Source organism: the organism of the source record quoted next, unplaced genomic scaffold (genome assembly GCF_019419815.1).
Source record: "Pyrus x bretschneideri cultivar Hongxiangsu unplaced genomic scaffold, Pyrus_bretschneideri_v1 Contig4, whole genome shotgun sequence".
Lineage (NCBI taxonomy): Eukaryota > Viridiplantae > Streptophyta > Magnoliopsida > Rosales > Rosaceae > Pyrus > Pyrus x bretschneideri.
The window spans coordinates 2,541,678-2,568,708 of NW_025999723.1; the positions used below are offsets into that span (position 1 = coordinate 2,541,678).

The 27,031-nt window shown below is 37.2% G+C and overlaps 4 protein-coding genes and 1 pseudogene across 4 annotated transcripts; 3 read left to right on the plus strand and 2 right to left on the minus strand.

Annotated features, from left to right (window-relative positions):
* The first annotated feature begins 292 nt into the window (after positions 1-292).
* LOC103960558 (remorin) lies at positions 293-2,842 on the plus strand. The gene is made up of 5 exons (XM_009373051.3): positions 293-670; positions 1,460-1,513; positions 1,620-1,707; positions 2,195-2,276; positions 2,393-2,842. The coding sequence occupies exons 1-5, from the start codon at positions 451-453 to the stop codon at positions 2,591-2,593; spliced, it is 645 nt and encodes a 214-aa protein (XP_009371326.2). The 5' UTR covers positions 293-450; the 3' UTR covers positions 2,594-2,842.
* Positions 2,843-2,975: 133 nt separating this feature from the next.
* On the plus strand, positions 2,976-4,763 carry LOC103940891 (25.3 kDa vesicle transport protein-like). The gene is made up of 5 exons (XM_009351073.3): positions 2,976-3,517; positions 3,626-3,786; positions 3,900-4,043; positions 4,142-4,215; positions 4,312-4,763. Exons 1-5 carry the CDS (start codon positions 3,327-3,329, stop codon positions 4,417-4,419), a joined length of 678 nt encoding a protein of 225 aa, XP_009349348.2. The 5' UTR covers positions 2,976-3,326; the 3' UTR covers positions 4,420-4,763.
* Positions 4,764-9,523: 4,760 nt separating this feature from the next.
* LOC103960556 (transcription factor LAF1) lies at positions 9,524-11,169 on the minus strand. Its single transcript, XM_009373049.3, has 3 exons — positions 11,034-11,169; positions 10,422-10,551; positions 9,524-10,148 (listed from the first exon to the last, which is right to left on the minus strand). Exons 1-3 carry the CDS (start codon positions 11,167-11,169, stop codon positions 9,524-9,526), a joined length of 891 nt encoding a protein of 296 aa, XP_009371324.2.
* A 9,553-nt stretch (positions 11,170-20,722) lies between these two features.
* Positions 20,723-23,002, plus strand: LOC103960581 (annotated as a pseudogene).
* A 39-nt stretch (positions 23,003-23,041) lies between these two features.
* Positions 23,042-25,686, minus strand: LOC103960555 (pre-mRNA cleavage factor Im 25 kDa subunit 2). Its single transcript, XM_009373048.3, has 7 exons — positions 25,387-25,686; positions 25,221-25,266; positions 24,552-24,645; positions 24,345-24,418; positions 23,947-24,033; positions 23,715-23,825; positions 23,042-23,424 (listed from the first exon to the last, which is right to left on the minus strand). Exons 1-7 carry the CDS (start codon positions 25,503-25,505, stop codon positions 23,353-23,355), a joined length of 603 nt encoding a protein of 200 aa, XP_009371323.1. The 5' UTR covers positions 25,506-25,686; the 3' UTR covers positions 23,042-23,352.
* Positions 25,687-27,031: the final 1,345 nt, after the last annotated feature.

Sequence of the window (27,031 nt, forward strand, 5' to 3'; positions counted from 1 at the left end):
ATTCAAAATCTTGATTTCTTTGTGCTTACGAACACCAAATCAATCAAAATTAAGAATGAGATCAGCTAAGAAAGTAGTTAATTCAACTTACATTATTCAATTTCTATTTTCCTAACTTTTCAAATTCTCTTGTATATGAACGAAATGAAGAAATGACTATTGCTTTGTTATCTTACTAAAAAAATACATGCCAACTCATAAAAGCCGCTTGTACCTATCATCCAGCTAAGCTTGTATGAGCTAATATGAGCTAATGTGCTTTGAAATATCAGTTACCTTACTCCAACTACACAACCTATAGAATCCCAACCCTCTCTCTCTCTCTCTCTCTCTCTCTCTCTCTCTCTCTCTCCGTTGCTTCTATAATCTTCTCACTCTAAAGACTACAGTGAACTTCCCTTTGAAAACTTTGAGGTTTTTTCCACTTTCAAACCAACTTTAGCAATCAACATGGCAGAGGCGGAGGAACCCAAGAAGCTAGAATCCGAGTCACCCTCGGATCCTCCACACGCTCCGACTACGGCTCCGGCGGAGAAAGAGAACCCGCTTGTGGAAGCTCCAAAAGACCCTGTGTCCCACAAGGACAAATCTGAAATTCCACCACCTCCTCCTCCTCCTGAAAGCAAGGCTGAGCCTGATGAGTCCAAGGCCCTTGCTATTGTTGTTGACAGTATATTTCTCTCTCCTCTCTCTCTCTCTCTCTGAATCTTTTCCACTTTATTATGTTTTCTTGTTGTTTTGTTAAAGTTGATAACTTTATCTGTTTGGTAGGTGAGAAAAAGAAAATTTCAGACTATCCATTCTTTTTCCACCAAAAAGGAATTAATATGAGTTGGGATTGCTATATGCATGCTAGTGATCATGTGTCTGTTTGTAGTTTTTAGAATCTATTTGTCTTTTTTTTTTTCTTTTCCTTTTAATGTAATTTTCCCATGGTTGCTGACTAATTATTATTGGTTTGATTCTGCCCTGCTTCTAGTCTTGCTTTGGTTTCTCTTATTGTTCCGAATTTCTTTCTCTTGTCCCATTATTTTTCCCTGTATTTTTATTGTAAATATCTTTTCTTTTCTATGAAATTCTCTTTGAAAATCTTTTTTTTTTGTCAACTAGGGTCAGAATTATATTTCATATTCAGGAGTTTCATTAGATTCCAACATCTAATTGCTATGTGTTAGTTTGTCGTCGATATTTAATTTTGATTAGTTAAGCAATTGAAATTTGATTTATGATCATTTTAACGAATTGCTTTTGATTATTTCAACTGCTGTTCTGGGACTCTTGCTTCCTTATCTCATTAATTTAGCTACAGACTCACAAAATTTCCTTCTAAAATAAAAACGAAATGTTCATCAAAAGGTATGATAAAAATCTCAACTTAAGAAAGCTCCATACTTACTTGTTATGTTCTATCCTTTGCATGTCATGTTTTGAAAGTTGCATTTTCCTTCTTCTCCCACAGAGCCTTCGGAACCTATTGCCGAAGAGAAAAGTAAGGAGGGTTCCGTCAATCGCGGTGAGTGTTTAGGGTTTGATCATGAGGTCCGTTGATTCCTGCTTGTTTGAACGCATTATAATCAACTAGGTTAAACTTATTCTCCTATCATCGTTTTCTTGTTCAGATGCTGTGCTAGCAAAAGTTGCAACAGAGAAAAGGCTGTCACTTATCAGAGCATGGGAAGAAAGTGAGAAATCAAAGGCAGCGAATAAGTAAGAGCTTTCTTCAGTATTGAGCCTAATTGAGTAATCATGGTGTTTGATATGTTTCTTGACAAGACGACATTCTACTCTAAACTACTATTATTTATGGGGAAGGGCAATTGGGGGTGGGGGCAATGGGGGAGAAATTTTTCCTTCTGAACAGAACACAGGTGGTATACCACGTGTTTTTATACAAGTGGTGAAAAATTGTATTTTTCAAGTTATTAACTTTTTAACAGACATATTCCATTATTTCTTTTTATACAAGTGGTGGAAAATTGTATTTTTTAAGTTATCAACTTTTTAATACACATATCCCATTATTTATACCAGTCACACTGAAAAATTTCTCGCAATAGGGTAGGCACACCACCCTTGTAACCTAACCGACACCTGCATGGTGTTTCATACGTTGAATATTCAATAAAGAAACAAGTTTTTTTTATTTTTATATCGTTTGATATACTGAACTGAAAGCGTATGTGCTGGCTAACAGAGCTCAGAAGAAACTATCTGCCATCGGTTCATGGGAAAACACCAGGAAGGCAATTGTGGAGGCTGAGCTGAAAAAGATTGAGGTAACAATTTATGCGCATTTCTTTGTATGATCTGCTTGGATTCCTAGACGCAAAGGTCTTGTCTTTTACTCTCTGTTTGTGTCCTGTTCCAACATTTTAACTTTGTGCATGAGCAGGAAAAATTGGAGAAGCAAAAGGCCGAGTACGTGGAACAGATGAAGAACAAGATTGCTTTAATCCACAAGGCTGCAGAAGAAAAGAGGGCGGTGGTTGAAGCTAAGTGCGGGGAAGATCTTCTCAAGGCGGAGGAAACTGCTGCAAAGTACCGTGCCAAAGGGAAAACTCCTAAGAAGCTCCTCGGTTGCTTTTCAAGCTAAACTTAATATTAAGGTCCGATGGATTATTTGGTTGGTTTGGAGTACATTTGTTTTTTTAGATGTGTTTGTTTCTTCTTCACATAATGGGGTCATTGTTACTTATTGTGTGTGTTTGCGTTTGTAAAAACTTCTGTTTCCTTATTTTTTTGGTTTAAAGAACAACTTGTGCAGGAGAAAACCAAAAAGGAGTGAGCAATTTTGTGTTTCTACATATCTGCTCAATGATAGAAAAAGCCTAGCCTATACAAACGATGCGAGGATGGTAGTATAATAGTATCACAAGCCTATCATGCACTGTCATGTGTTTTAATTTTTCAATACGAAATTGCATAATTGGTTTGAGATACTGTCACATTGATATCTCAATTGCAGTATGTTATCTCAGTTGGTGTTTTCTAATAATAAAGGTGATTGATAAGTGTTGGTAAGTGTAATCATGATGAGGCATTCTGCAAAATTTGGTTGTTAATATTTCATAAATTTGAGAATCATGAATGTTCAAATGTGGAATCTTGATGACAATTATTGTTCATGTGATACGCATGCATGTAACTTCAAATTTCTTCTTTTCCATTGGAAAAGGAAGTGGAGAAACGAAAAGAATATTTCCGTAGCTTCCAATTCCATGACCCCCAAGGAATAACTTGATGTCCAAGTTATTTCTTTCCATTGCCTTCCCCTCTCATCCCTCTATAAGTAAAATACCCTAACTTCCTTCCCCTACTAGCTAGATATGGTAAAGCTAACAATTGTTGGAAGGGTAAGTGATGGACTTTGTCTTGCCAAAGGACCGTCTTATATGAACGAAGAGCGTGAAAACTCTTCGTTTTACAAGCAACAAGGAGAGTTCATATTCAAAGAAATCTCCCGAGGAGCCTTGCCTCCTTCCAGGATGACCATTCGTGTCGATCATCACTACTTCAAGTATCCTTCTTCTTCTTCTCTGTTTTTCAATTTTTTTTCTTTTTCCTTTTTTGAATAGACTTCATCACCATCAGGTGTTTTTTTCACTTAATCTTTGCTAAAATGTAGTTACTTGGTGGAGAAGGGAATTGCATTCATCGCATTGTGCGAATCTTCGTATCCAAGAAAACTAGCTTTCCATTACCTTCAAGATTTGCAGAAGGAATTTGAAAAGTTCGACAGTAACCTCATTAACAAAATCACAAGACCATACTCCTTTGTCAAATTCGGTAATTCTCATCACCTCGTCATAGAATTCGATATCAACCAATCTCTAATAACTAGAAGGCAGAACAAATTATAAGTTCGTCATTAATCCCACCCCAAATAAGTTCTGTCACAGATGGTGTCATTGGGAAAATTAGAAAACAATACATTGATACAAGAACACAGGTTAATCTGTCGAAGCTTAATGCTAACCGGAAACAAGATTTAGACATTGCTACTGAAAATCTTTCAGAAATCATAGAGAGACGGAGGCATTCAGGTAAAATTACGCTTCATATTTATCGCTGCATTCATTGTTAAGGTGTCATGGACAAATCATTTGCTCCCCTCTTTTGTTCCAAATTCTTGAATTTACAGATCTATTGGAAAGACCATTGCTTCCTCCTGCTCCTCAAGCTGTTTCATCTATTTGGTGTTCACCGCTCCTCGAGGTACATTTACTCGAAACTCATACTTAATGGAAAGATTATGTTCTAAACGAATTAATTTCTTTGCATCATTGATCCAATGTTAATTTTTCTGAGCAGGTTATTGCGTTGAAATGGACACCTATTACCTTGATAATTGCTGTTGCCACTGTTGTTCTTTGGGTCTCCATAATCCATGCAGACAACAATTTCATGATTCTAAACTAATTGGGGTTACCAGGAACGGATTAAGAAATTTCTAATTCATCTCGTTGAGTTGCACCGACTTGTTATTCGATCTCGTTCATGAAGGTTATGGTTTTTTTTTTTTTTGTTGCCAAGATACACCAGTTTAGAAAGAAGAAAATAATCAAATTCTGTTCATGTTCAATTAATTCCATATGTTGAATCAGATAATCAAATTATGTAAATCCAAATGCAATTCTTTCACTGTATTTCCTTGGAAATAGATGTTCTCCGGACATTCACAAAGCAGGAAGTGTTAGAAAGTCAATGTAATTAGATAGGAAGGAATTATATGACTGATTTGTATTTGATACTTTGATGTATTCCTAGATTGTAGGTCTTCTTATTGTACAAGGAAAGCTATTGTATATATTCAGTATTCTGTTAATGAAAGAATTATTCTGGCCAAATACATTTTTTCTCATGGTATCAGAACAGGTTTCAAACGCTAGCTCTCTCTGCTGTAACCAGAAGCATCAGACCTCCTCTTTTCCGTTGTCTTCCTTCTCCATGGGTGACAACGACAACACCATTATCAAGAAGGGCGATGGCGAGAATTTTGCCGACCCTTATTTTCTTCACCCTTCAGACCATACTGGTTTCACTCTAGTCTCAAAAAAATTGAATGGGGACAACTACAACACTTGCTGCCGGGCTATGGAAATCTCCTTGAGTGCCAAGAACAAAATTGGTTTTATTAACAGCAAAGTGAAAATGTCGTCTGAAACAAAGCAACCCGATGAACACGCTGCATGGCAGAGATGCAATAACATGCTTCTTGCGTGGATCATCAACTCCATTGAATCTGACATTTTGGACTCGATTCTTTACTTGAAGACAGCCTATGAAGTTTGGGAAGATCTTCGGGAATGATTTTCTCAGAGCAATGCTCCACGAATTTTTCAGCTTCAAAGAGAGATTGCCTCTCTCAACCAAGGACAACAATCCGTGGCTGCTTATTACACCAAATTGAATGGGCTTTGGGATGAGTTGGCATCTTATAGTTCTTCAACAACCTGCACTTATGGAGCACAAAACGAAGTCAACAGACTTATGCAATTCCTCATGGGATTGAATGAGTCTTATAGTGCTCTTCGTGGACAAATCTTGTTGATGAATCCACTCCCTTCTGTCCGACAAGCGTGTTCCTCAATCATTCAAGAAGAAAAACAGCGAGAGTTGGGCACTACTCGCAACCTGACTGAACCAGCAGCCATGGCAGTTCGCCATCGTAATAGCAACAAGTAACAACAACACTCATCGCAGAGTAGCAGCAATAGTCGACCTCCTCTTCATTGCTCTTACTGCTATGCAGAGTATCACACAGTCGAGACTTGCTGGCAGAAAAATGGTTACCCACCGGATCATCCTCGTCACAATCCTAACAAGATAAGCAACTCCAAACAAAGTAGTGGTGGTAGCAGCTTCTCTCGTGGAGGTCCTTCTGCCAACCACGTTACTTCTACGCCCACCATCAAGGATCTTCAAGCTGCTGTGCCCAACCTGTCCGAAAAACAATATGAAGACATCTTTTTATTATTGAATTCCAAGAATGATGGCCCACCAGCTAAGAATGATGGACCTCAAGCGCATGCTGCCGCTTTCACCTCTCAACCATCAGGTTTGTCACCGCTTATTCCCGGTCGATGGATAATCGACAGCGGAGCAACGGATCACATCACTCGCTCACCTAGTTTATTGACAAACTCCATTAAAAATATTTCTTTGCCGCATGTCTCACTGCCTAGCGGAGAGAAGGCTTCTATTACTCCGATTGGCAATATTCAATTAAGTGATTTACTACAATTGAAAGATGTTCTATGCGTGGCTTCTTTCCAAGTTGATTTGTTATCTGTTGGAAAAGTTAAAGATGGGTTACATTGTTCAGTGACTTTTTTCCCTCTTGGTGCATTTTACAGGACCTGATTTCGAAGGTGACGATTGGTGTTGGTAAGCGACGGGGCAATCTATATTACCTTGTGGCGTTGGCTTCCACTTTCACTCTGCAAAACCAACCCTCATGCCACCACATCACTGTTTCCGCTGATCTTTGGCACCGCCGTCTAGGGCACCCTTCTCTTGGGCGTTTGCAATATTTAGCAAATAAAACCTTAACTTTCCCTTTTGATTTGAGTCATAGTTGCCATGTTTGTCCGTTGGCGAAACAAACTCGCCAACCTTTTAGTCGTAGCTCTATTTCAACTGCTATGTGTTTTGAACTTTTGCATTGTGACATTTGGGGTCCTCATAAGATTGCCTCCCTTAGTGGTGCTCACTATTTCTTAACTATTGTTGATGATTTTTCTCGTTTCACATGGGTTTTCTTAATGTGGCATAAACACGAAACACAAACTGCCCTTAAAACCTTCTTTGCTTATGTTGAAACTCAATTTCACACCAAAATTCAACAAATTAGAGTAGATAATGGGGGTGAATTTTATTCCATGCGGGATTTCTTCTCTGAAAATGGGATCATTTATCAACACTCTTGTGTTTACACACCACAACAAAATGGTGTTGTAGAACGAAAGCATCGCCACCTACTACAAACTGCCCGAGCTTTGCGTTTTCAGTCTCATTTGCCGATTAAGTTTTGGGGGGAGTGTGTTCTCACCGCTGCCTATCTTATCAACCGTCTCCCTACACCATTACTTTAAAAAAAATCACCATTTGAGATACTATACCACAAGCCACCCTCTTATTCCCATATGCGTGTATTCGGTTGTCTTATTCCCGGGCTCATCGATGCATTTTTCTTGGTTATCCCCGTGATCAAAAAGCTTATAAACTCTATGATCTTGAGACACACAAGATTTTCACCAATAGGGATGTTATTTTCCTTGAAGACATTTTTTCTTTTGAACCATCCACCATCGCTGCAACCTCTCCCAACTTACCCGATTTAACTCACTCAACACCTTTACCCTTTCCATTTGTCACCACCCCTGATATCCCACCATCTCATTCCACCTTACTACCCAATCATGTACCCCTCACTTCATCTCATCCCACCCCCCTTTCTCCTACTACGTCACCTTCCACATCCCTTTCAGCACCTACAGACCCATCCCCACCACCTTCACCATCCGCCCCCCTCACGGAACCCCTACCTGCCCCTTCACTTGCTGCTCAACCAACCCGTTTTTCCACACGCCATAAAGAGCCCAATGTCCGTTTCTGGGACTACGTTTGCTCACAGGTGATACTGCCCCCACTCCAATCTTCGTCGCCTTCGTCATCCGGTTCCACCAGAGGTACTCGTGATCCCATTTGTAATTCTATTTCCTATCACAGATATTCACCATTGCATCTTTCTTTTGTTGCTCACATTAGTTGAAGTGTAGAACCTTCCTCTTTTGCAGAGGCTCTTCAAGACCCTAATTGGCGCCAAGCCATGGATTCAGAACTTGACGCACTTTCTTCCAACAATACCTGGACTCTTACTCCGCTTCCTCCCAGCAAACATCCAATTGATTGTAAGTGGGTCTACAAAATCAAGCATAATGCTGATGGTTCTATCAAGCGTTACAAAGCTCGTTTAGTAGCCAAAGGATTCACCCAAGCAGAAGGAATTGATTATCATGACACTTTCTCTCCCACTGTCAAAATGATCATTGTCCGCTGCCTTCTTGCCCTTGCCGCTAGCCAAGGATGGTCCCTCCAACAATTCGATGTTCATAATGCATTTCTTCATGGCGATCTTCAGGAAGAGATTTACATGTCTCCTCCTCTTGGTCTTCGGCGACAGGGGTAGAACCTTGTATGTCGCCTCAACAAGTTCTTATATGGCCTCAAGCAAGCCTTTCGACAATGGTTTGTAAAATTCACAGAAGCTATACTTGCCGCTGGCTTTACTCAGTCCAAAGCGGATTATTCACTCTTCACTCAAAAGAACGGTACATCCTTCACAGCTTTGTTGATTTATGTTGATGATATTATTATTACAGGCAACAATTTGGAGGCCATTAATGCCCTCAAAAGGTTTCTTCATACCCGTTTTTGTATTAAGGACCTTGGCAATTTGAAATATTTTTTGGGTATTGAAGTTTCTCGTTCAAAAAAAGGATTGTATATTTCACAAAGAAAGTATGCCCTTGAAATAATCAAGGATTGTGGTCTTTTGGGTGCCAAACCTATGGGATTTCCAATGGAGGACAACAAAATTTCGGATAAAGGCGAACTACTCAAAGACGCATCTCTGTATCGAAGATTGGTTGGACGCTTGATCTATCTTACCATTACTAGACCAGACGTCACATACTCCGTGCATGTGCTCAGCCGTTTTATTCATCAACCACGTCAGCCACATATGGATGCAGCACTTCGAATTGTGCGATATTTGAAGTCCACACCAGGTCAGGGCTTATATTTTCAGTCAGATAATAAGTTAACTTTGAGAGCTTTTTGTGATTCGGATTGGGCCGGTTGTCAGATAACTCGTCGCTCTACAACTGGGTATTGTATATTCTTGGGGAATTCGTTGATTTCATGGAGGACTAAGAGGCAGAAAACAGTTTCGCTCTCTAGTGCTGAAGCCGAATATAGGGCAATGGCTGGGACATGTTGCGAGCTCATTTGGTTACGGTATTTGTTAACAGATTTGCATGTACCCATTTCAGGGCCTGCCATTATGTCTTGTGATAATCAGGCAGCACTGTACATTGCTGCCAATCCTGTCTTTCATGAGAGAACACGTCATATAGAGATGGATTGTCATTTCATTCAGGACAAGATTTTAGACGGTTCTATAGCTACTTGATATGCCAGTTTTTCTCAACAACTGGCGGACATATTTACAAAGGCCTTAGGCAAGGAAAAATTCTCATCCATGTTATGCAAGTTGGGAGTTCTTGACATTCACTCTCCAACTTGAGGGGGAGTGTTAGAAAGTCAATGTAATTAGATAGGAAGGAATTATATGATTGATTTGTATTTGATACTTTCCTTTGATGTATTCCTAGATTGTAGATCTTCTTATTGTACAAGGAAAGCTATTGTATATATTCAGTATTCTGTTAATGAAAGAATTATTCTGGCCAAATACATTTTTTCTCAGGAAGCCTACTTGGTTTGGGGTCGCCCATTTTTATTTATAAAAATACATTGCATCATTCTGCAAGTTGAAATCACGACACAAATCTACAAAATCAGCAAACCCTGGTCCTGAAATCTGTTCCTCAAACTTATACTGCGAATTGATCATTTCCGAACCCGAACCATGATGATGGCTTATCCCATGATGAAAACCACTGCCAAATGTTCCCTCATTGTTCAACTCAAAACCATGTCCTAGATCATGATCTGCTTGCAGGTTATTTGAAGTAGTACTATGGTCAAATCCTTCCCTCGAAACCCCGGTATCACTGATGTTGTTTGCAAAGCTCCCGCCATGAACATGGTCCAAGGAGAGCCACTCAGCAAACATAATCTTTGGTAAAGGGCTTAAATGACAGCTCTGATCTTTGGACAAGTCATCGAATGGCGGCGATTTTTGCACTGATTCATAACTGGGATTGATGCCGGTTGTTGACTTTTGGGGAGATGGGGAACACTCCAAGATTTCTGAGCTTGAAGTGCTTGTGTACTGGGATTTTCTTTGACCTTCCATTGTTTCTTCAGCTTTGGCCACTTTCTTCTTCAAATAAGAATGCCAATAGTTTTTTATCTCATTGTCTGTCCTTCCTGGCAAATGCTGTGCAATTTGAGACCACCTGAGGTCATTGAAAAAACGAAGTTAATGGAGTTATTTGCCTTAATCAGTGATATTATAAGAAGAGTGCACGGTTAATATCTGAGACGAGCAGTGTGTTATGATTTCAGAAAGACAGAACAACATTTCACTATTAATTAACACCGTTTATCCCCAACTTAGGCTTAACCACTTAAAGCACAACACGCGTAAAATTTTATCACAAACAATCTTGGAACAACTAGTAATTTAGTATAGTAGAACCATTTATTATATATTAAACTTGTTCTCTTACTTGTTGCCTAACATGTGATGAAGGGTCAGGATTGTCTCCTCCTCTTGTTTGCTAAATGTCCCTCTCTTTAACCCTGGCCTTAGGTAATTTATCCACCTTAATCTGCAGCTTTTTCCATTCCTCTGCAAGTCTGCATTTAACATATTGTAATTTATAAATACAGTTAGTCAAAATGAGGAATATGCTTAAGCCTATCGTAAAGAAAAGTCACCATCGATCTCTTTTACTAATAGAATAACATTAGTAAAAAAATTAATAATATATCTCAAAGTTTACCCAAGATTAAATGAATAAATTACTAGGAAGTCTCGAACTCGTTTGCAAGAATGTAGACTTATTGTCTAACCGACTTAACACGCATCTGTCAATTAACATTAACCAAACAGCTAGAAATTCTTGATTATAGTATTCATCTAATTTCCTCTTGTCATTTTTTTTTTTTCTTCAAAATATCTCAAACGTTAGACCAATGTGCCAATAAAAGAGTACTCATTTGGGTTATAAAAGTACTTCTATGAAAATATATAGCTATGATGCATTCATAAACTAATACCATGCTGGGTTGATTTAGGGTTGTGGCTGGAAAAACAAAACGGGAAATGGAAAACTCACCCGCGTTTATCGGGACGGAGCTCCAGCAGGCGTGGCCGTGTTTGAGGATGTAGTTTCGAAGCCTTAGGTCTTCTTCCGGTGACCACAATCCCTTTCTGTGCTTTGCCTTCGGCTTATCTGATGGCTTGCACCCCATGTTTCCCAAGAACAAACTTGCAGCTTGGAGTTAGGCTGCAGAGCAATGAATGAACAGCTGGCCTCAATTTTGCTCAGGTACTTAAAGCAAAGATTAGTTGAAGTCTGCTCTTTAAAACGAATTAACAAAGCATGAACCTTTTTAGTCATTTGTTCATATATTTCAAATAATAATTAAAAAAAGGGTATATTTTATGCTTGTTATTGTATGTTCATATTCCACCATGAGGTCACATGAAGTTTTTAGGGTTTTAAGAAGTCGTTAATTGATGTCTGAGGGTACAATTTGTAAACCTAAACCTATGCAATTAACTTTAGAAAAAATTAGTATCCGATCCCTAGTTATTAATGTTCATTATCTTATTAGTTTTCAAATTTTGATTGAAGTCCCTCGCATTAATGTGATAATAAATTTACATATTTTTAAAATAAAAATTAGTAATTGATTTAGGATTTTAATAATCACGCCTCTGTTGAACTCCTAATTAATTTTCAATTCAAACATTTCCCAAATAATAAAAAAAATTAGAATAAGTTTGTACCCATTAGTTTTTTTATAAAAAGATTCTCAATTTTTAATCTTAAATGTACCCATTCATATAATTTTCAATTTTATAAATCTTAAATGTACTTATTCTTAAATATACTAATTTGTTATATGCAAACTATACCATTTTTTCAATATAAAATGTACCCAATTTTTTAATATAAAATCCATTCAAATTTTTTTAATCCATTTTTAAACTTATATGGGTGCATTCTTTTTCGTTGATTTAAGAATGTATCTATGTCAAGTTTAATCGAAGAAATTTACTAATGTTATTAAGCCTAATATTTTTTTTCTTTCTTTTTTTTATCTGTGTTTTGAAGAATGTACCCATGTTTTGGTACCATAATTATTTTTTGTTAATTTTGATGAATGTACCCATATTTACACACACACACACACACACAATGACACATCCCGACCCGGGATGTCAGCTAGGACTCCGAATCAAGTTATGATGACCGACATCTAAAAGGTAACGAAGCCATAAAGTATAGTGAGGTGGAAAATGTGAATAAATTTAAACCTAAAAGTACCTAAATACTAGAGTGCGCTGTGAGCGGGAATGAATCTAATTCACACGTGATGACAGAGCATAAGTATAGTACAGTAAAATAAGGTGAGAAATTATACCATCGAATGTAACCGTCTACCTCAAGATTTGCCAAGAATCTTTGTCGATATGAAAGCTTAGCTACTAAAACTTGGAAGGGCAAAAAACAAGGGTGAGTGGGCCTGAAAATAAAGTTTTAATAAAAACCTTTGAAAACGTTATAACTCATCGCCATAAAACATATATAGTTTCCAAAATATATATACTACGTATAGTATGAAAATACTTACCGTAGCCTGCAAAACGTAAAGAAGGCATGACTTACCAAAATCACAAAATCTCCACAATAATATAAGTAAAATCAGGTGCTCAACAACCTATGCTAGCACATCAGTTGGAGTCGCCTAATGCGACCTATACGACTGAATCTATTGTTCATCAATTTATGCTAGCACACGAGTCGGAGTCGCCTAGTGCGACCTGTACGACATGACTGAATGTAATAATATACGCTCTAGTGCTACAATCACGTGAAGATTGGCGATAATCGCAGTCACCTACGAGTTGGAGTTGCCTAATGCGACCTGTATGACAGGACTGGCACCTACTTGGATCCAAGACGAGCGTGCGGTGCGAGAGGTGAACATACACGTGAAGGACTGACCCTGGCCCGGGGCGAGAGCACTAACATTGGGGTGCAGCAATGATGAGCACTACATGAATATAAGCATGCCATAATGATGCAATAATACTAACCAACATAATAAACTTACCTGAACTTACCTGCGCATCCCGTAAAATCATTTTGGCATTTCACAATTTCACAACAATGCAACATTTCTTAATCATGGCATGAAATGCATAAATCAATTCAAAAGCATTATTGGAAACTATAAAATATATATATACACACACTATAAAAAAGAAAAAATCACTCACCTGAGGTCCGCGCTACAACTCCCTAGCATGAATATCGAGGCATCACAAATGATCGGCGCCTAGAACAATCATCAAATCACGTCTTAGAATTCTTATCGATGAAACACGTACCTAAGAAAACACATCCCCAAGGACATTCTCAAATGATTTGAAACCCATTGACCAAAAGTCAATCGTCAGTCAAAGGTTGACAGTAGGGTCCACAACCCTACGTAACTAGATTCGGAAGATCCACATTTCAGATTTCCAATTCGTAACTTCCCAAGAGTTTCAATAAGCTTCTAGAACAACATCCTAAAGTTTTGGAACGATCCAACGGTCGGATCTCAGCCAATTGCTAAAATTAAATGGCAGCCAACGTTTTATTTTACGAGCTTACAAATCCAATTCGAGAAGATCTGTACATCGAATTCCCGATCCATAAGTTTCTAATATCCTCAAATATTACGTACTATAACGTATAAAATTTTGGTGACGATCCAAAGGTCGGATCGTCGATTCATATAATAACCAAGTGACGGCCCTTAACGGAAATATAACCAAATAACGGAATTTCGTCAATTGGATGTCTAATATGGAATCGAGGCATCTAAATTAGCCTAAGAAGGTCAAGTGGGCAAGCGGCCCACATGGCGGTCGGTCACCCCGACTTGCCGAAAAATTAAACTATTTCTAAAAATTCTTAAATTTCACAAAAATGAAGATCTCAATAAGTAGAACAAATTTTATACATGTGGCCAAGTCTAATTTGGCCGGGAAATACCTCAAATTGGCTCGCACCCGTCGGAAACCTTAGAAATGGGTGTGTTCGATTCGGCTTCTCCGGTGCTCCGCCGCCTCCAAGGTTGTTTAGGGTTTTTTTCTTATGCTCAAGGGAAGTTGGTTGATGGTGGGGATCGACGGTAACACTTTCAAGAATGGCGGATCGACGCCATGGAAGTCCCAGCGCCACTGATGCGGTTCTTCTAGAAATATGAACTAACCCTCGTCTATAATGGGTGGAAATGGAAGATGAAGCAACAACATGATGATTGGTGGTGGTGAGTCACCTCAATTTGTCGGAAATTGGCCAGAAAATGGACGGAAAACCCGTCGAAATGTGTGGCAAAGGCTAGGGTCAGGTCGGGGTATACGAGTCAAAGGAGAAAAGGTCCCGGTTTGGTGCTTCTCACCTCCCTCCTTTCTCTCCCTGATCTCTCCCCTCATTGGTTCCTCCGTTCTCTCCCTTCTTCCTGATTCGTCCCTTTCTTCTCTCTTTTTTCTCTTCTGATTGGGCAGAGCAGCGCCCCCCCCCCCCTTTTTTTTTTTTTTTTTTCCTTCATTCATTCCTCTGTCTAACATTCTCCTTCTCAACCACAAACATGTGGCATAGCAATTTAATAATATAAAATGGTACAATATAATTAAAATAGTAATTTCATCAAAAATACTTTCAGGTAATTTTAACCGTAACTCTGATTTCGATTCCGTTTGCGCCCACGCGTTCATATCGTTGAGTACTTCAAAAATACGCTAAAAGAATATTTTGTACGTCTCAGTATATGTTGGTCAACGAAAGTCAATACCTTCGACTCTAGGGCATTTTTGTCAATTCACTTATTTAAAATTAATAAAATTATAAAAGTAAGAATGGGTTGTCACACACAATATAATAGAGAGTATAATTTATATTTTATTATTTTTAATCTCACAAATTGTGCGTTATATTTAAAATCTCATTAATATAAACAAATACAAATTTCAATTTTTAATTTTTAATTTAAAACATATAGTAACTTACACTATTGCATTAATGTCAGAGACTTCGATTAAAAACTAAAAACAGATAATGTTCAGTCAAAGAATATTGATAGTTAAGGACTGCATCCAAAATATTTGTTAACTTTAAATACCTAATTCAAAGGTATTAATTAATCTCGTAGCTTTTTCTTTTAGAGGGATAACTTGCTGCCTAAAAACGACCCTTTAGTATGAAAGGATAGAGATTGATTCAAGTTGGTTTTGGTTTTGTCTGAAGTTGGTAAAACACTAACATTCTTTAGCTTTTCTCGATTGTACATTCCTTTTTTATAACAGATTAGAATACATATTCTCTCGTGTTTTACTCATTAAAACTAAGTCGATGGATTTGTGTAGGTCAATGTCCTTTTCTTGTGACCGTTGCATCATATGGCTTATGAGAGCTCTCTATGTTGAAGTTAAAAATACACAAGAAAACTTGACCAAAAAACAAAAAAAAAAAGACACAAGAAAACGACCAACTTGCTTGATGTCATAGAATACTCGAATAACGCTAATTAAAGCTATATATAAACAATGTCCACTTGATAGGTGCTTCATTTTTTCTATATTTTTATGTTAATTATCGATTTTATTACTGATTCTTAACTTCAGCTAAGATGTGCACTTAGAACGTTTTTGGTAATAATCGACTTTTCAGATGAGTTTTTCTGTAAGGCCAATTGGAGAAGGAATCTAAAAGGTTGAAGATCATTGTGAACAAATTTCATAATTTTCCCTGAAGCCAGTCATTCAAGTTTTGTAAATCAATCCTGCAAAAATTGCATCCCGTCAAAACTGCACAGCTGTGGGAGAATGAAAGTTTGAAGTCATTCCTGATTTTTCTAGTAACATGTCATATATTCATGGAAAGCTAAGAGATAAAGCTACAGTTTTCGTAGTTTTATAGAATTTTCCAAAAGCTAAATCGAGATCAAATCTGGGGTGCAAAGTGGATGGTGTTTTCACAAGTCAGAAATCATTCTTTTCTAGTTCATGCCATTAATTACTTAAGGACTTTATTTCATTTTAGGCTAATTTTATAAAATTTTTTTTAAAAAAAAAAGGATTTTTCTAATATAAATAGGGCGTCTTTTTCTACATATCATATATCATGATATCATAATACACCACCAACTTAAAATCATTGATATAAATGATAAAGTTTATGTCCTGAAGTTAATTATTTTGATAACAAAAATAGCAAATTGATACCATTGATAATCTACTGATAAAATTGTTTTCATTATTAAGCAAGCTTATGACACCATTGGGGGAAGGGGAACTAGGTGACATGCATTAAATCATATTATCATGGTGTATTATTTTAACCACCTCTATGTTGTCTCTAACCTACCGACAATTTTTTTCCCTTGAAAAGGAAATTTGTTAAAGGGGTTCGTTTTGAATATATTTGAATTAATCACAAATCGATTCTTTTGAAAGGTTGAAACCTCATCGATTGGAATTGGTAACATAAAGAAATGCAATTGGGACAAATGGACAACGGATACAAAAATCCAAGGCCAGATAGTATTTGATCTGTTGTATTATTCGATATATCCTTTTGTCCCACTTGTTATCATCAACCAAAGAATTTATCACATGAAAAGAAGAAAACAACAATGATCAAGCAATTATTAAACAATAATTAATTGTTTTGAACTTGTGATTAAGAATGGCGAAAAAGCGGAGATTTCATTACAAAATTAACTTGTAATATTGAGTATAATCCAACCTACTTATAAGTTTTATTCAAGGTCTTTACTCCCATCAATGTGAGGTTCGTACTCAACAACACGCCTCTTCACGTGTAAAACACAAACAAGATGATGTGGAGCATGTGTAGCCGTTGCTCGGATATCATGAAGAAAGTTAGGGTTCCACGGTTCTACCATAAATTCAATTAGTAATATAAAGAGCAGCGCAATTTACTTATAAGTTCATGTCAAATCCCTTTTCCAACAATGTGAGATTCATAAAACCAATTCAATTCACTTTACTAAGAACAGAAATAAATAATAATTGAGTGTATATTTAAATAAAATAATTTAGTTTTAAACAATGATAGGAATATCGTTTTGTTATAAAAAAAATAAATAAAAAGAAATGTATAGTGCGCGTGGCTCTATTTCCTTGGAGATACACTTAAGAAAATAATATCGTTTTGCCAACCCCAACAACCCCATTTGTCAATCGATATTCTACTTATCGCACAAAGATTTTTAATTGTAAATCTCCCTATACGGAGATGTTGAATTTTATTATTTATGGGTTGTTTTATATTTTAAAGGTTTTTCTTGTATGTCGTTATCTCTCTTATGCATCAAAGTTGATTTTGTGAAATTCGTCATATTATGTAAATGAATGGTTGTTGTTGATGATTTTGTTCGTTTGAGTTTATCATGCAGTTTGTGCAGTCTTTTATAACAAGCTCCTATTTTAGGTTGGCTGCTAGTTAGATATAATTTGGGTCTCGTAGCCATATCTTTCGGTATTTTTCAGACTTATGCCTCATTTTCAACTAAAAACTTCGAAGAATTCTAATATACATGTCAAAAACTGAAATGGTTGGTTTTAGTTTTCTTTCTCAGCATCTTTTCCATTCAATTTTCCGCATATATACTCTCTGAGACGAAAAAAAGTCACCAGCTATTGACCTACAATATTTTTGTAACCTAATTTCTAGTGGATCATCAAGTTGAAACTCCTTAAACACATCCACATTGCAAGGAAAGGTTCGATCAGTCCTTTGCTCTATACTCAAGTCAAACATAATTCGTCACCATCTTTCAATCTCAATATGTATGCTCCTACTTGAGATTAAGATGAAATTCGATCGGAGTGTGACCCTTTACGCAGTTCTAAAATATATTTTGAGCATATTGAATACTAAGGTTGGGGGTAATTTTTTCGGTAATACAAAAGTGACCATCTATTTAAATTACATTTTGTATTGTAACTCCAAAAAAATAAATGAAATCCAGGATTGAAATGTGTTTAACTGTCCTGTTAGTCAAAATCATTTGCATAATTTTTTTTTTTTTTTTAAATCAATCAAAGTGTCGTAATGATTCATGCTTTTCTTTTGTAATTCCAATACCAATATCCGTCGAATACTGACTTCATCCAAAGACGCCATCTGCTCCAATAAAACTGCTTCATATTTTTATTTTTTCCAAAGTCGCCAAAAGTAAATATCAGCAGAGCCTGCAATTCTAGATTTCAAATTAATATTAATGCAACATGGGTTAACCTACTCTGTTACTATGAAGAAAATTAGGATTCTATCATAAAATAAATTTGCAATATGAGAAGTAACTCAACCTCATAAAAGATTTCTTCTTTCACTGATGTTGGACTCTTTTACCTGCATATCCTCACGCTATATATAAGCTACGTACTTCTGCTTTAAGTAGATTGTCTTCTTCTCCTTGTCTTTAAAATGGGTTGAGTTAAATTAAAATGACCCAAAAAGGAAGCAATTTAACTGTAAATTTATGGCCAGATGCATTGATAATTTCATGATATGTTCCTTTTTTAAAAGCTTGATCATATGATTGGGATTAATTAATCTGGACTATCGTTTTATACCTCATCGCTTATATTTTATATTTACAGGAAGATAAAAAAACAACGTTTTTAGGTTTGTCCGTTCCTTGTTTTTGTTCGTAGCTATTCGTTTTGAAATTAGGATTACATCATTATAACGGAATCATGACAGTGTTGATTATGCTAACGATAATGATGGAACTTTTATTCAAGTAATTAGCCGTGAATCATGTGTTTCTTAGAAAGATTCTACGTGATGTGGTACAAACCAATACGCATAGAAAAATAAGAACATCTATTAGTTCATATTTTATAACATTAACTAACTCATTAGGGCATCTTCAACGACGACTTACAGGAGTTAGAACATGAGATGAGACAAATGCAGCAGCTATATATGGTACCATTACCATTATTTAATCACATTATCAGTCTTTTAATAAGTAATTAGATGGTACTATAATACTAATAACAACAGCTTTACACAACAAAAACCAATTAGCTAAGCTAGGGTTCCTATACCTCAGGAATTAACCTCGTACCTGCAAATTACACACTGTCAAAATCAGAAGCCAAAAGTGATTAGGTAATCTTCATATGGCGGTTAGACTGATCATTTCCTGTATGATGTGATGAGCTTGATATGCTTAGTTGTTATTGTTGTTGTATTGATCCGTTGTTAAAAACTTCACTTGTCCAAAAAAAAAAAAAAAAACGTATTCCTCCAAACCAGATACTTACCTTATCTGTCAGCAATCCAAAATTTGACTTCCATCAAGATGCTGTGCTGTGCCCTGTGGAGGGGTAGCTGTACATATTAGGGTTTCCATGGTTCTGACTTTGTTACAGAACTATTTTTGTTTGGTTGTCGTGGAAGTTTTATATTGTTAAGAGAGAACTGAATTATGACAAACATATAGGGAAGAATCAGCTGGTTATCTTAAAACTAAATTGATTCCATGAATCAAGTCAACTATTTATGATTGGCAGGACTCGGCCAAACACCAAGTTGTCCATTAATTTTTTTTATTACAATTCATTGGTCAATCTCGACCAATCTGCAGCTTCATATACACAATTGATGCAAGCTTCTTTTCCTGGTTCTTCCATGTTAGAGAAAATAGGTTGTCTATAATCAGACTCTCAAGCATGGAGGCCCGATCGAAACAAAGAAACGAACTGTAATTCCTCTTTACATAGTGTTAAGAGTGCATCTACCCTTAAACGTAAAAAATCTCAAATGGAAAGAGGGCTCGTATATTCAGTGATGGAGCACCTATACCCTTCAACATATGAAACAAAACCCTAATTCCTCTTAATTTACAGTGTTCTTTTAGAACAAGCGAAAAGGACAGAGATTAAGACAGCATTTGATCTACTAATTAAGTGTAAATTGTTACAAATCAATTGGTTCCAGGTTGCTCAATGCTTACCCTTCTGCTTACTTTCCACATTAAATAAGTTTGTTGGTTGCTTAGACAACTTATTATTCTTCAGAGGCAAACACAATATAAGACAACAGGATATGACACACTAATCATTGACCAACTCCTAAACTTTGTTTTAAGGCCACATGGAAATGATGCACCCTTGGCTTGGGGGCATATTTGTCTCTTTACAATAGTTAATACTACTCTTGATCTTTTAATTAAAATCTTTAGAATTACATAGTCAATCAAATAGATTTGCTAAGATTTGTTTTGGTTAACAATAACCAATGTGATCAAACAAAAGGATAAAGGATATAAGGAAAAAAAAAGAAAAAAAAGAACAATTACCAACGGAAACAATAGGACGAAAGACTATGGATTCTACTAACAGAGTTTTGAACCCGGTACGCATAGGTGAAAACTCAACATTCTATCCATTAGAATATATACGTAGAATGAAAAAAAAAAAATTGTGGATTTCACATTACGATCGGTAATCCAATTTATTACCCGTAGTTTATCTCATATTAATTTATTAGCACTAGTCTCAACTTTTTAAAACATTCAAAATAACTACCTAACATTTTAAATAATTAACTGTTAGGTCACCAACATTAAGTGTCGATGTTGCCAACATTAAGCTGACCAGTCTACTAATGTTTTGTGCATGGTCCCTAATCGTTGTCTTTGGAGCTCTAATTTTGCAAAATCGACTCCTTTTAGCTTAAGCCAAGCTGTAAATTTGCTTGGCAAAGCTGTGTTCGTTATTAAATTTGCTTGACCAGGGTCTTGCTGCTGTTCTTTTATTTGAACCCAAACAAAGAAGCAAAAAGGAATTAAAAGTACATACAAAAGAAAAAGAGCTAGTGAATTAGTATGCGAGGTGTTACCAGAAATGCAATCCATGGCTTATTCCTTAGACTTCACTCTCTCAAAACTATTGCCACAATGCGCGTTCAAACAGCCCCTCTCAACCAAAACATCCAAATTTTCTCAAAATTTCTCCGGCGGAGCACCGAGTTCGGATCCATGGAGTATCCCAATCTCATATTTTCCCAACTGGGTCATGAACTCAGTAACGATGTTGTGATTCAGAATGCCATGATCAGAGGGTACGATATCAATGGGCCCTTCGAGCAATGCGTCTCAGTGTTTGATGAAATGCCTCTGAGAGGTTTGATCACCTACCCGTGTGTCTTGAACTCCTGCACTAAATTGGGTTGGTACGGATAAGGAAAACAAGTGCATTGCCATATTGTAAAGCATGGGTTCGAGTCAAATCCAGCGGTTGCTAATGCGGTTTTCAATATGTATGTTAAGATGCTGGATTACTGCGACTCTGGCGTTATAAATTATAGGACTTCGAATGATGCCAGCAAGGTGTTCGATGATATGTGTGTGAATCCTATAGAATTGTCAAACCGCATGATTTCGCGTTACACGAGTTAGTGATGTTCAGAGTGCGAGAAAGTCGTTTGATGAAATGCCTGAGAAGGACGTTGTTTCATGGAATTCTATGATTTCAGGTTATGCCAAAGTTAGGGATATGAGTAACGCAAGAGATTTGTTTGAGAGGATGCCGAAGAAGGATATCGTCTCGTGGACATTGATGATTGGAGTCTATGCCAATGCCGGAGACCTTATAACGGCAAGAAATTTTTTCAAGACAACGCCATGCAAGAATGTGGTTTCTTGGAACAACATGATATCAAGTTACACCCAGCATGGACAGTATGAAAAAGCATTGGATGCTTTTGTGCAAATGCTGTCGGAAGGTGTGGTTCCGGATGGATATACATTTGTTTCTGTCCTGTCAGCTTGTTCCCACTCGGGGGACCTAGAGTTTGGAAAATGGACACACAGAGCTTATAGAGGATTGGTTTCTTTTCGGAACCATTTTGGGGCCTGCCCTAATCGACATGTATGTATGCGAAGTGCGGGGACATAAACAGAGCTTTTGCTCTTTTTACCAAGATAGGAAAGAGGGATGTATTTTGTTGGAATGTTATGATTAGATCGGTTGCTATCCACGGAAGAGCGGAAGATGCCGTCAAGCTATTCTCATTGATGCTAAAGGAAGGGTTGAAGCTGAACGACTTCACGTTCACAGCTGCTCTCTTCGCTTGTAGCCATGGAGGCTTGGTAGAAGAGGGTGAAGAATCTTCAATGCTATGGAGAAAGAATTTGGGATTGTGCCAAAGCTTGAGCATTTTGGTTGCCTAATCGATTTGCTGAGCCAAAACGGTCCGGTGGAGGAAGCACTACGTCTGGTGAAGGAAATGCCGAATAAGCCCGACATTGCCATATGGGGATCCTTGCTTGGGGGTTGCAGAGAAAAAAATCACCTTAAGTTGGCAGAGGAAGTGATACAGAAGGCTACTGACTTGGAAACAAGCGAATCCGGGGTTTATGTCCTTTTGTCTAGCACGCATGCCGCGGTGGGGCAATGGCCAGAGGCTCAAAGTGCAAGAGAGAAAATGGAAGAAAAGAAGATTTGGAAGAACACAGGACGTAGTCATGTTTATGCTTCTAACGGAACCCTGGACCCCGAGAACGAAAACCTCTTAATAAAAATGATGGAGAAGAGAAAGTAGGACAAATTAGATCCACTTCAAACCAATGTGAGCCTCAAAAGGAATAGCAATTCACTCATTTTGCCCCCAAACATTGTGATCAATTGGATCTCGGCAATATTTTCCTATCACACAGACCAGGGGAACCAAGAGCACCATGCAGCATTTCGTAATATAAAGAAAAAAATACACTTCTCGAACAAAAAAGGGAAGAATTTTACTGATCCAAGACGAATTCTACAGGGATGTTTACATGCTACAAGGGTGATTACATGCCACAAGGCTCCAACAGAATAAAACCGATACGAATCCCAAGGGAATGCATCCATCGCCTACCCACCATTACACGAAGTTAAGATAATTGTTAGGTACATTCTAAGAAGTAAGCACATACATCTCCTCCTACCCATTGTTACACAAAAGAACAAGTTAGCGTACAAAATCTCAAATTTTAAGAATCGGAAAACAGAACTGAGACAACATTGTATCACTCCCGTGTCTAAAGTAACCGACATACCTTCTTGCTAAGAAACAAGAACTTGCACAACATAACCACTGTTCAGACAAAGTTTCAAGAGTAATGTAAAATGCATTAGCAAAGACAATCACTAACCAAATATAGATGGACAAATCGTACCACAAGATATGCTTCGGTCATCTGTATAAACTGACGGATCTCACACTAACCAACTTAAGTTCGGTTATAAAAATAATATCCGGTCTTGAGTTCTAGCTATCCACGCAATGATATCAAGATGTGATCTTCGGTATACTGGATAGTGATATCACAGCAACTTCAAAATTCCTCTCTTCATGAACTGATCATGTTAAACTGGAATCTGGAAAGCTGCTGTGGGATTGTAGATATAACAGGCCCATATCTCTGCAATTACGAGACATCATGAGTTTACAGAAAGTTTTAAGATAATATTTAGAAAAAGGATGAACTTAATGAAAGGAACAAAAGGTTTAAGTTTTTTCATTACAAAACTAAGAGATGGGTAATCATCGGAAATCATAATGAAGTAATTGTATAACACTTATGAATCATCATCCTGAAAATATTCCGATGCAGCAATTGTTTTTAAGGCTTAGAATTCAACAAACACAATCTAAATTCCAATGTTAAGTAGGAGAGCAGAAGAACTCCATATGACCATATGATCATGATACCTGAACGTTATCATAGAGCTCAAACAATGGAACAGCAAGAAGTTTTAGGTTTTTGGGGACAGCAAAGTACTCCCTCTCAGATAAGTGAACAAGGAAAAGCTTCTTACACTCCTGCATTAAAATTGGGTCAATAAAAAATTAGTGTGGGAATGAGAGGAAGGGATATGATTATATGCAGCCCAAAGAAGTCATCAACAGAAATAGTCCAGGATTTGTTTTGACAGTAATTTACCTTGGGTTTTGTTATGTGAGGAGGGCAATATGGGTACATTATGGTTTCAAAGTTTGGCCTCCACCAGATAGCCACGCACTCTCCTATCTGCAACCAGGGAAAAAGGTAAGTAAAATGAGCAATGACATTGTGAACTTGACATGCTACAAGTTCTCATAAACCAATGTCACTTTTTATGAAATAGAACACTAAGGAAGCACCTATAAAAGGCCAATGCGTCTAGTTATACCGCGTTTTTTGGTTGCCTTGAATGTCCATTCATCTTCATTACATTTTCACACTTGCAGTCAACTGACTTCCAAGTTATTTTCTCATTTGTTTTCCTATAGTCCTATAAGTTTCTAACATCATTTCTCTTAGACCTACAGTCAGAGAGATGGTAAATCAGAGAGTCGTACCTGCCAATCTGGCACAAGGGCAGGTGAATTAGCACCAAGCTTGCTGGTCAGCTTTCTTTTCAACCCCTCAATTTCTGTAGCATAAAGAGACCCACCACGGCACAACCACAGAGAAAAGAAAACAAAAGGGGTCAGTCTTCAATAATATCAACTCAGGTAAAAAATGGATGCACCATGAAAAGGATGGAATACAAGATAAGTTCGTACCATTCTCCCCTGGCTTCAGTCGTCCACCAGGAAGTTTGCAGAATGTGTTTCCAATCTGCAGGAGAAGTATGTGGGGATGATTATGTTCCTGTACCTGCAAAGCAAAGACGTGCGTTGAGCCCAGAGAAAGAATGCAAGTGTCAAGACACTTCACTTTATCAATTCCATGTTCAACAGCGATACAATTGGCAATTATGAAAACTTGAATTAGGGGCTTGTAGAACGTTGAAGATGAGAGGACCAAAACGCGAAAACATAACATGGATTAGTCAAGCTAAAAGGACATCTAACATACAATGCAAAGTGTTTGCGGAGCCTCTTATCAGAAACCATGAAAGAAACAAGTCAGGAATTCCCAAAGGCGAAAACTAAAGAACCAGTGCCATAGGTAAAACCGGAATTCCTCATTTAATTATGCCACGAGCCATTCAGCTCAAAAAATCCCCTTTTGTTAATTTCTGATGAGCATGCTACCAAGATTTGTGTCTAATATAGTTAATCATCCAAAAAATAAATTAAAAAGGAGTGTAAGGGCATATTATGGTACTAAAATAATGGTTCTTTATTTTTCCTAAATATTTCACGCATACAAGGAGATCATGAGCTTTGCCCACCAAAAGAAACAGTAAATTATGTGCAGAGGAGGGGCTATTGATTCAAAGAACATACCAGTAAAATCGCTTCGACGCTGGTCCGCATTCCCTCTTTCATGTAACTACAGATTCAAAAATTAGGGTTTCAGAAGTCAAAAAACCTTCAAAAGGACTAAAATCTAAAAAATATTGGAATCAATCAAAAGAGGGAAAATGAAAATAAAAAAAGGTGGGAAAATTACTTGACTTTCATGCGGGCAAGGCGATCGGCGACGGAAGTGTCCTTCTCCATCTTCGGCTCTTTGGTCCCGAACGTGTAGCTCGACAGCGGGTACGTGTTCACCACCGCCGACATCACCATTTCTCTCTCTACTCCTTCTCTCTCAAATTCTCTCTCTGTCTGAAAATCCCAACCGGATTTTAATTTCGAGGGCGAATGATCGGAAGAAATGGAGGTGGGAGAGAGCGGAGACGAGGCGAGATTCAAAACCCAGGCACCGAGGGTTTAGTTTAGTTCGAAATTGACAAGGAGGATTCTAGTTCTACACTTGTACTCACGTTCGACAATCTAGAACCTGTGAAATTCATTCGTAGACTCGTTTCCTACCGTTGGATTTGATGTAAAGTCCTCTATGTGTACATTGACTGAAATCTGACGGTCCTAGATTTAGTTGTGCCTTTGGCCCCTTTAGAGCGTCTGTAAAAGAAATAAAATTTTACGTTGAATGTTACTGTGTATAGTTAACGTCAAAAGTTTCTCGAGCCAAAGTGTTATTTGCCATTGGATTTGAAGACTTTATGATTTGATATCAAAATTTTAGGTGGAATGCCACTGTGCAAATTCTCTTTTAGCAATAATCGAATCTAAGATCTTTCACTTACAAGTAAAAAGGAATATCACTAAACCGTGGTACTAAGTGACAACAGTTAAAAAGTTAGACCGTTTGTTTTTTACTTTTTAGTGAAAATAATTCTTGAGATTGACATAATTTTTCACTTTGGTCCTTAGTAATGAAAATCGATAGAGGTGGTCCCTGATTTTATCTACTGTAAATTATTATAGTTGCTTCGTGAAAAATCTTTCAATACCCTCGTTAAATTGTCACGTGAACGACCACGTTACCACCTTTAAGGGTATTTTTGTCAGACCAACTCTTTCGTTCAACGAGGATATGAACCAATTTTTCATGGATTACTAAAATGATTTACGATGGACGACCTCTGGGATCACTTCTATGGATTTTCAAGTTAGATGTTAAAGTGAAGAATTATGCTAATCACATAGACCATTTTGATTAAAAACCCGTTGCTTTTTGCTATAAGTATTTGGAAGTGTTTTTTCAAGTCTTTCTCACAAATAGCTTTTATAATTCGTAGATACTTTTAAGTTTTTATTTCTAAACCAATTATAAACACTTTAGGTTGTTATTTTTTATTTTTTTAATTTGTTAGAAGTAATTCCAAATAGACTCTTAATGCGGTGTTAGATATAAAGGATTTAAACGCAATTACTTTTCGCAAAACATGATAAAAATGACGAAAACCGAAATTTGAAAGCAAGATTTTGATAACAATAGACACATATACATGTAAACAAGTACTCCCTAATGATCAAAACTCTATATAACAAGATCCAATGAGAATAATTAATAATTTGTAACCAAACATAGATCATTTGTTCTTGCTCTATCGATCTTCTATCCGGTTGGCATTGGCAAAGGAAAACATGCAAGATGCAACGGTCTTGAACTTTCCACGCAAACACCAAGTGAGCCATCTCCTGCTCTCTACAAGACACGAACCCTTTTATAGACAATATCGATCCAATTCCAAGTTGCTCTGCACAGTCGCTGCAAAATGCCAGTTTATGGATAAGGTATAATCTAG

Bases quoted from the DNA above. Each gene is read 5' to 3' on its own strand.
- LOC103960555 (XM_009373048.3), bottom strand. From the start codon at position 25,505: ATGGTGATGTCGGCGGTGGTGAACACGTACCCGCTGTCGAGCTACACG. The intron at 25,267-25,386 runs GTAATTTTCCCA...TTGAATCTGTAG, and splicing joins CTTGCCCGCATGAAAGTCAA to TTACATGAAAGAGGGAATGC. The intron at 23,425-23,714 runs GTATCATGATCA...TCGTAATTGCAG, and splicing joins AGCTCTATGATAACGTTCAG to AGATATGGGCCTGTTATATC.
- LOC103940891 (XM_009351073.3), top strand. From the start codon at position 3,327: ATGGTAAAGCTAACAATTGTTGGAAGGGTAAGTGATGGACTTTGTCTT. The intron at 3,787-3,899 runs GTAATTCTCATC...GTTCTGTCACAG, and splicing joins ATACTCCTTTGTCAAATTCG to ATGGTGTCATTGGGAAAATT. The intron at 4,044-4,141 runs GTAAAATTACGC...TTGAATTTACAG, and splicing joins AGAGAGACGGAGGCATTCAG to ATCTATTGGAAAGACCATTG.
- LOC103960558 (XM_009373051.3), top strand. From the start codon at position 451: ATGGCAGAGGCGGAGGAACCCAAGAAGCTAGAATCCGAGTCACCCTCG. The intron at 671-1,459 runs GTATATTTCTCT...CTTCTCCCACAG, and splicing joins CCTTGCTATTGTTGTTGACA to AGCCTTCGGAACCTATTGCC. The intron at 1,708-2,194 runs GTAAGAGCTTTC...GCTGGCTAACAG, and splicing joins AAATCAAAGGCAGCGAATAA to AGCTCAGAAGAAACTATCTG.
- LOC103960556 (XM_009373049.3), bottom strand. From the start codon at position 11,169: ATGGGGTGCAAGCCATCAGATAAGCCGAAGGCAAAGCACAGAAAGGGA. The intron at 10,552-11,033 runs GTGAGTTTTCCA...TGTTAAATGCAG, and splicing joins CTCCGTCCCGATAAACGCGG to ACTTGCAGAGGAATGGAAAA. The intron at 10,149-10,421 runs GTAAGAGAACAA...CAATGACCTCAG, and splicing joins CATCACATGTTAGGCAACAA to GTGGTCTCAAATTGCACAGC.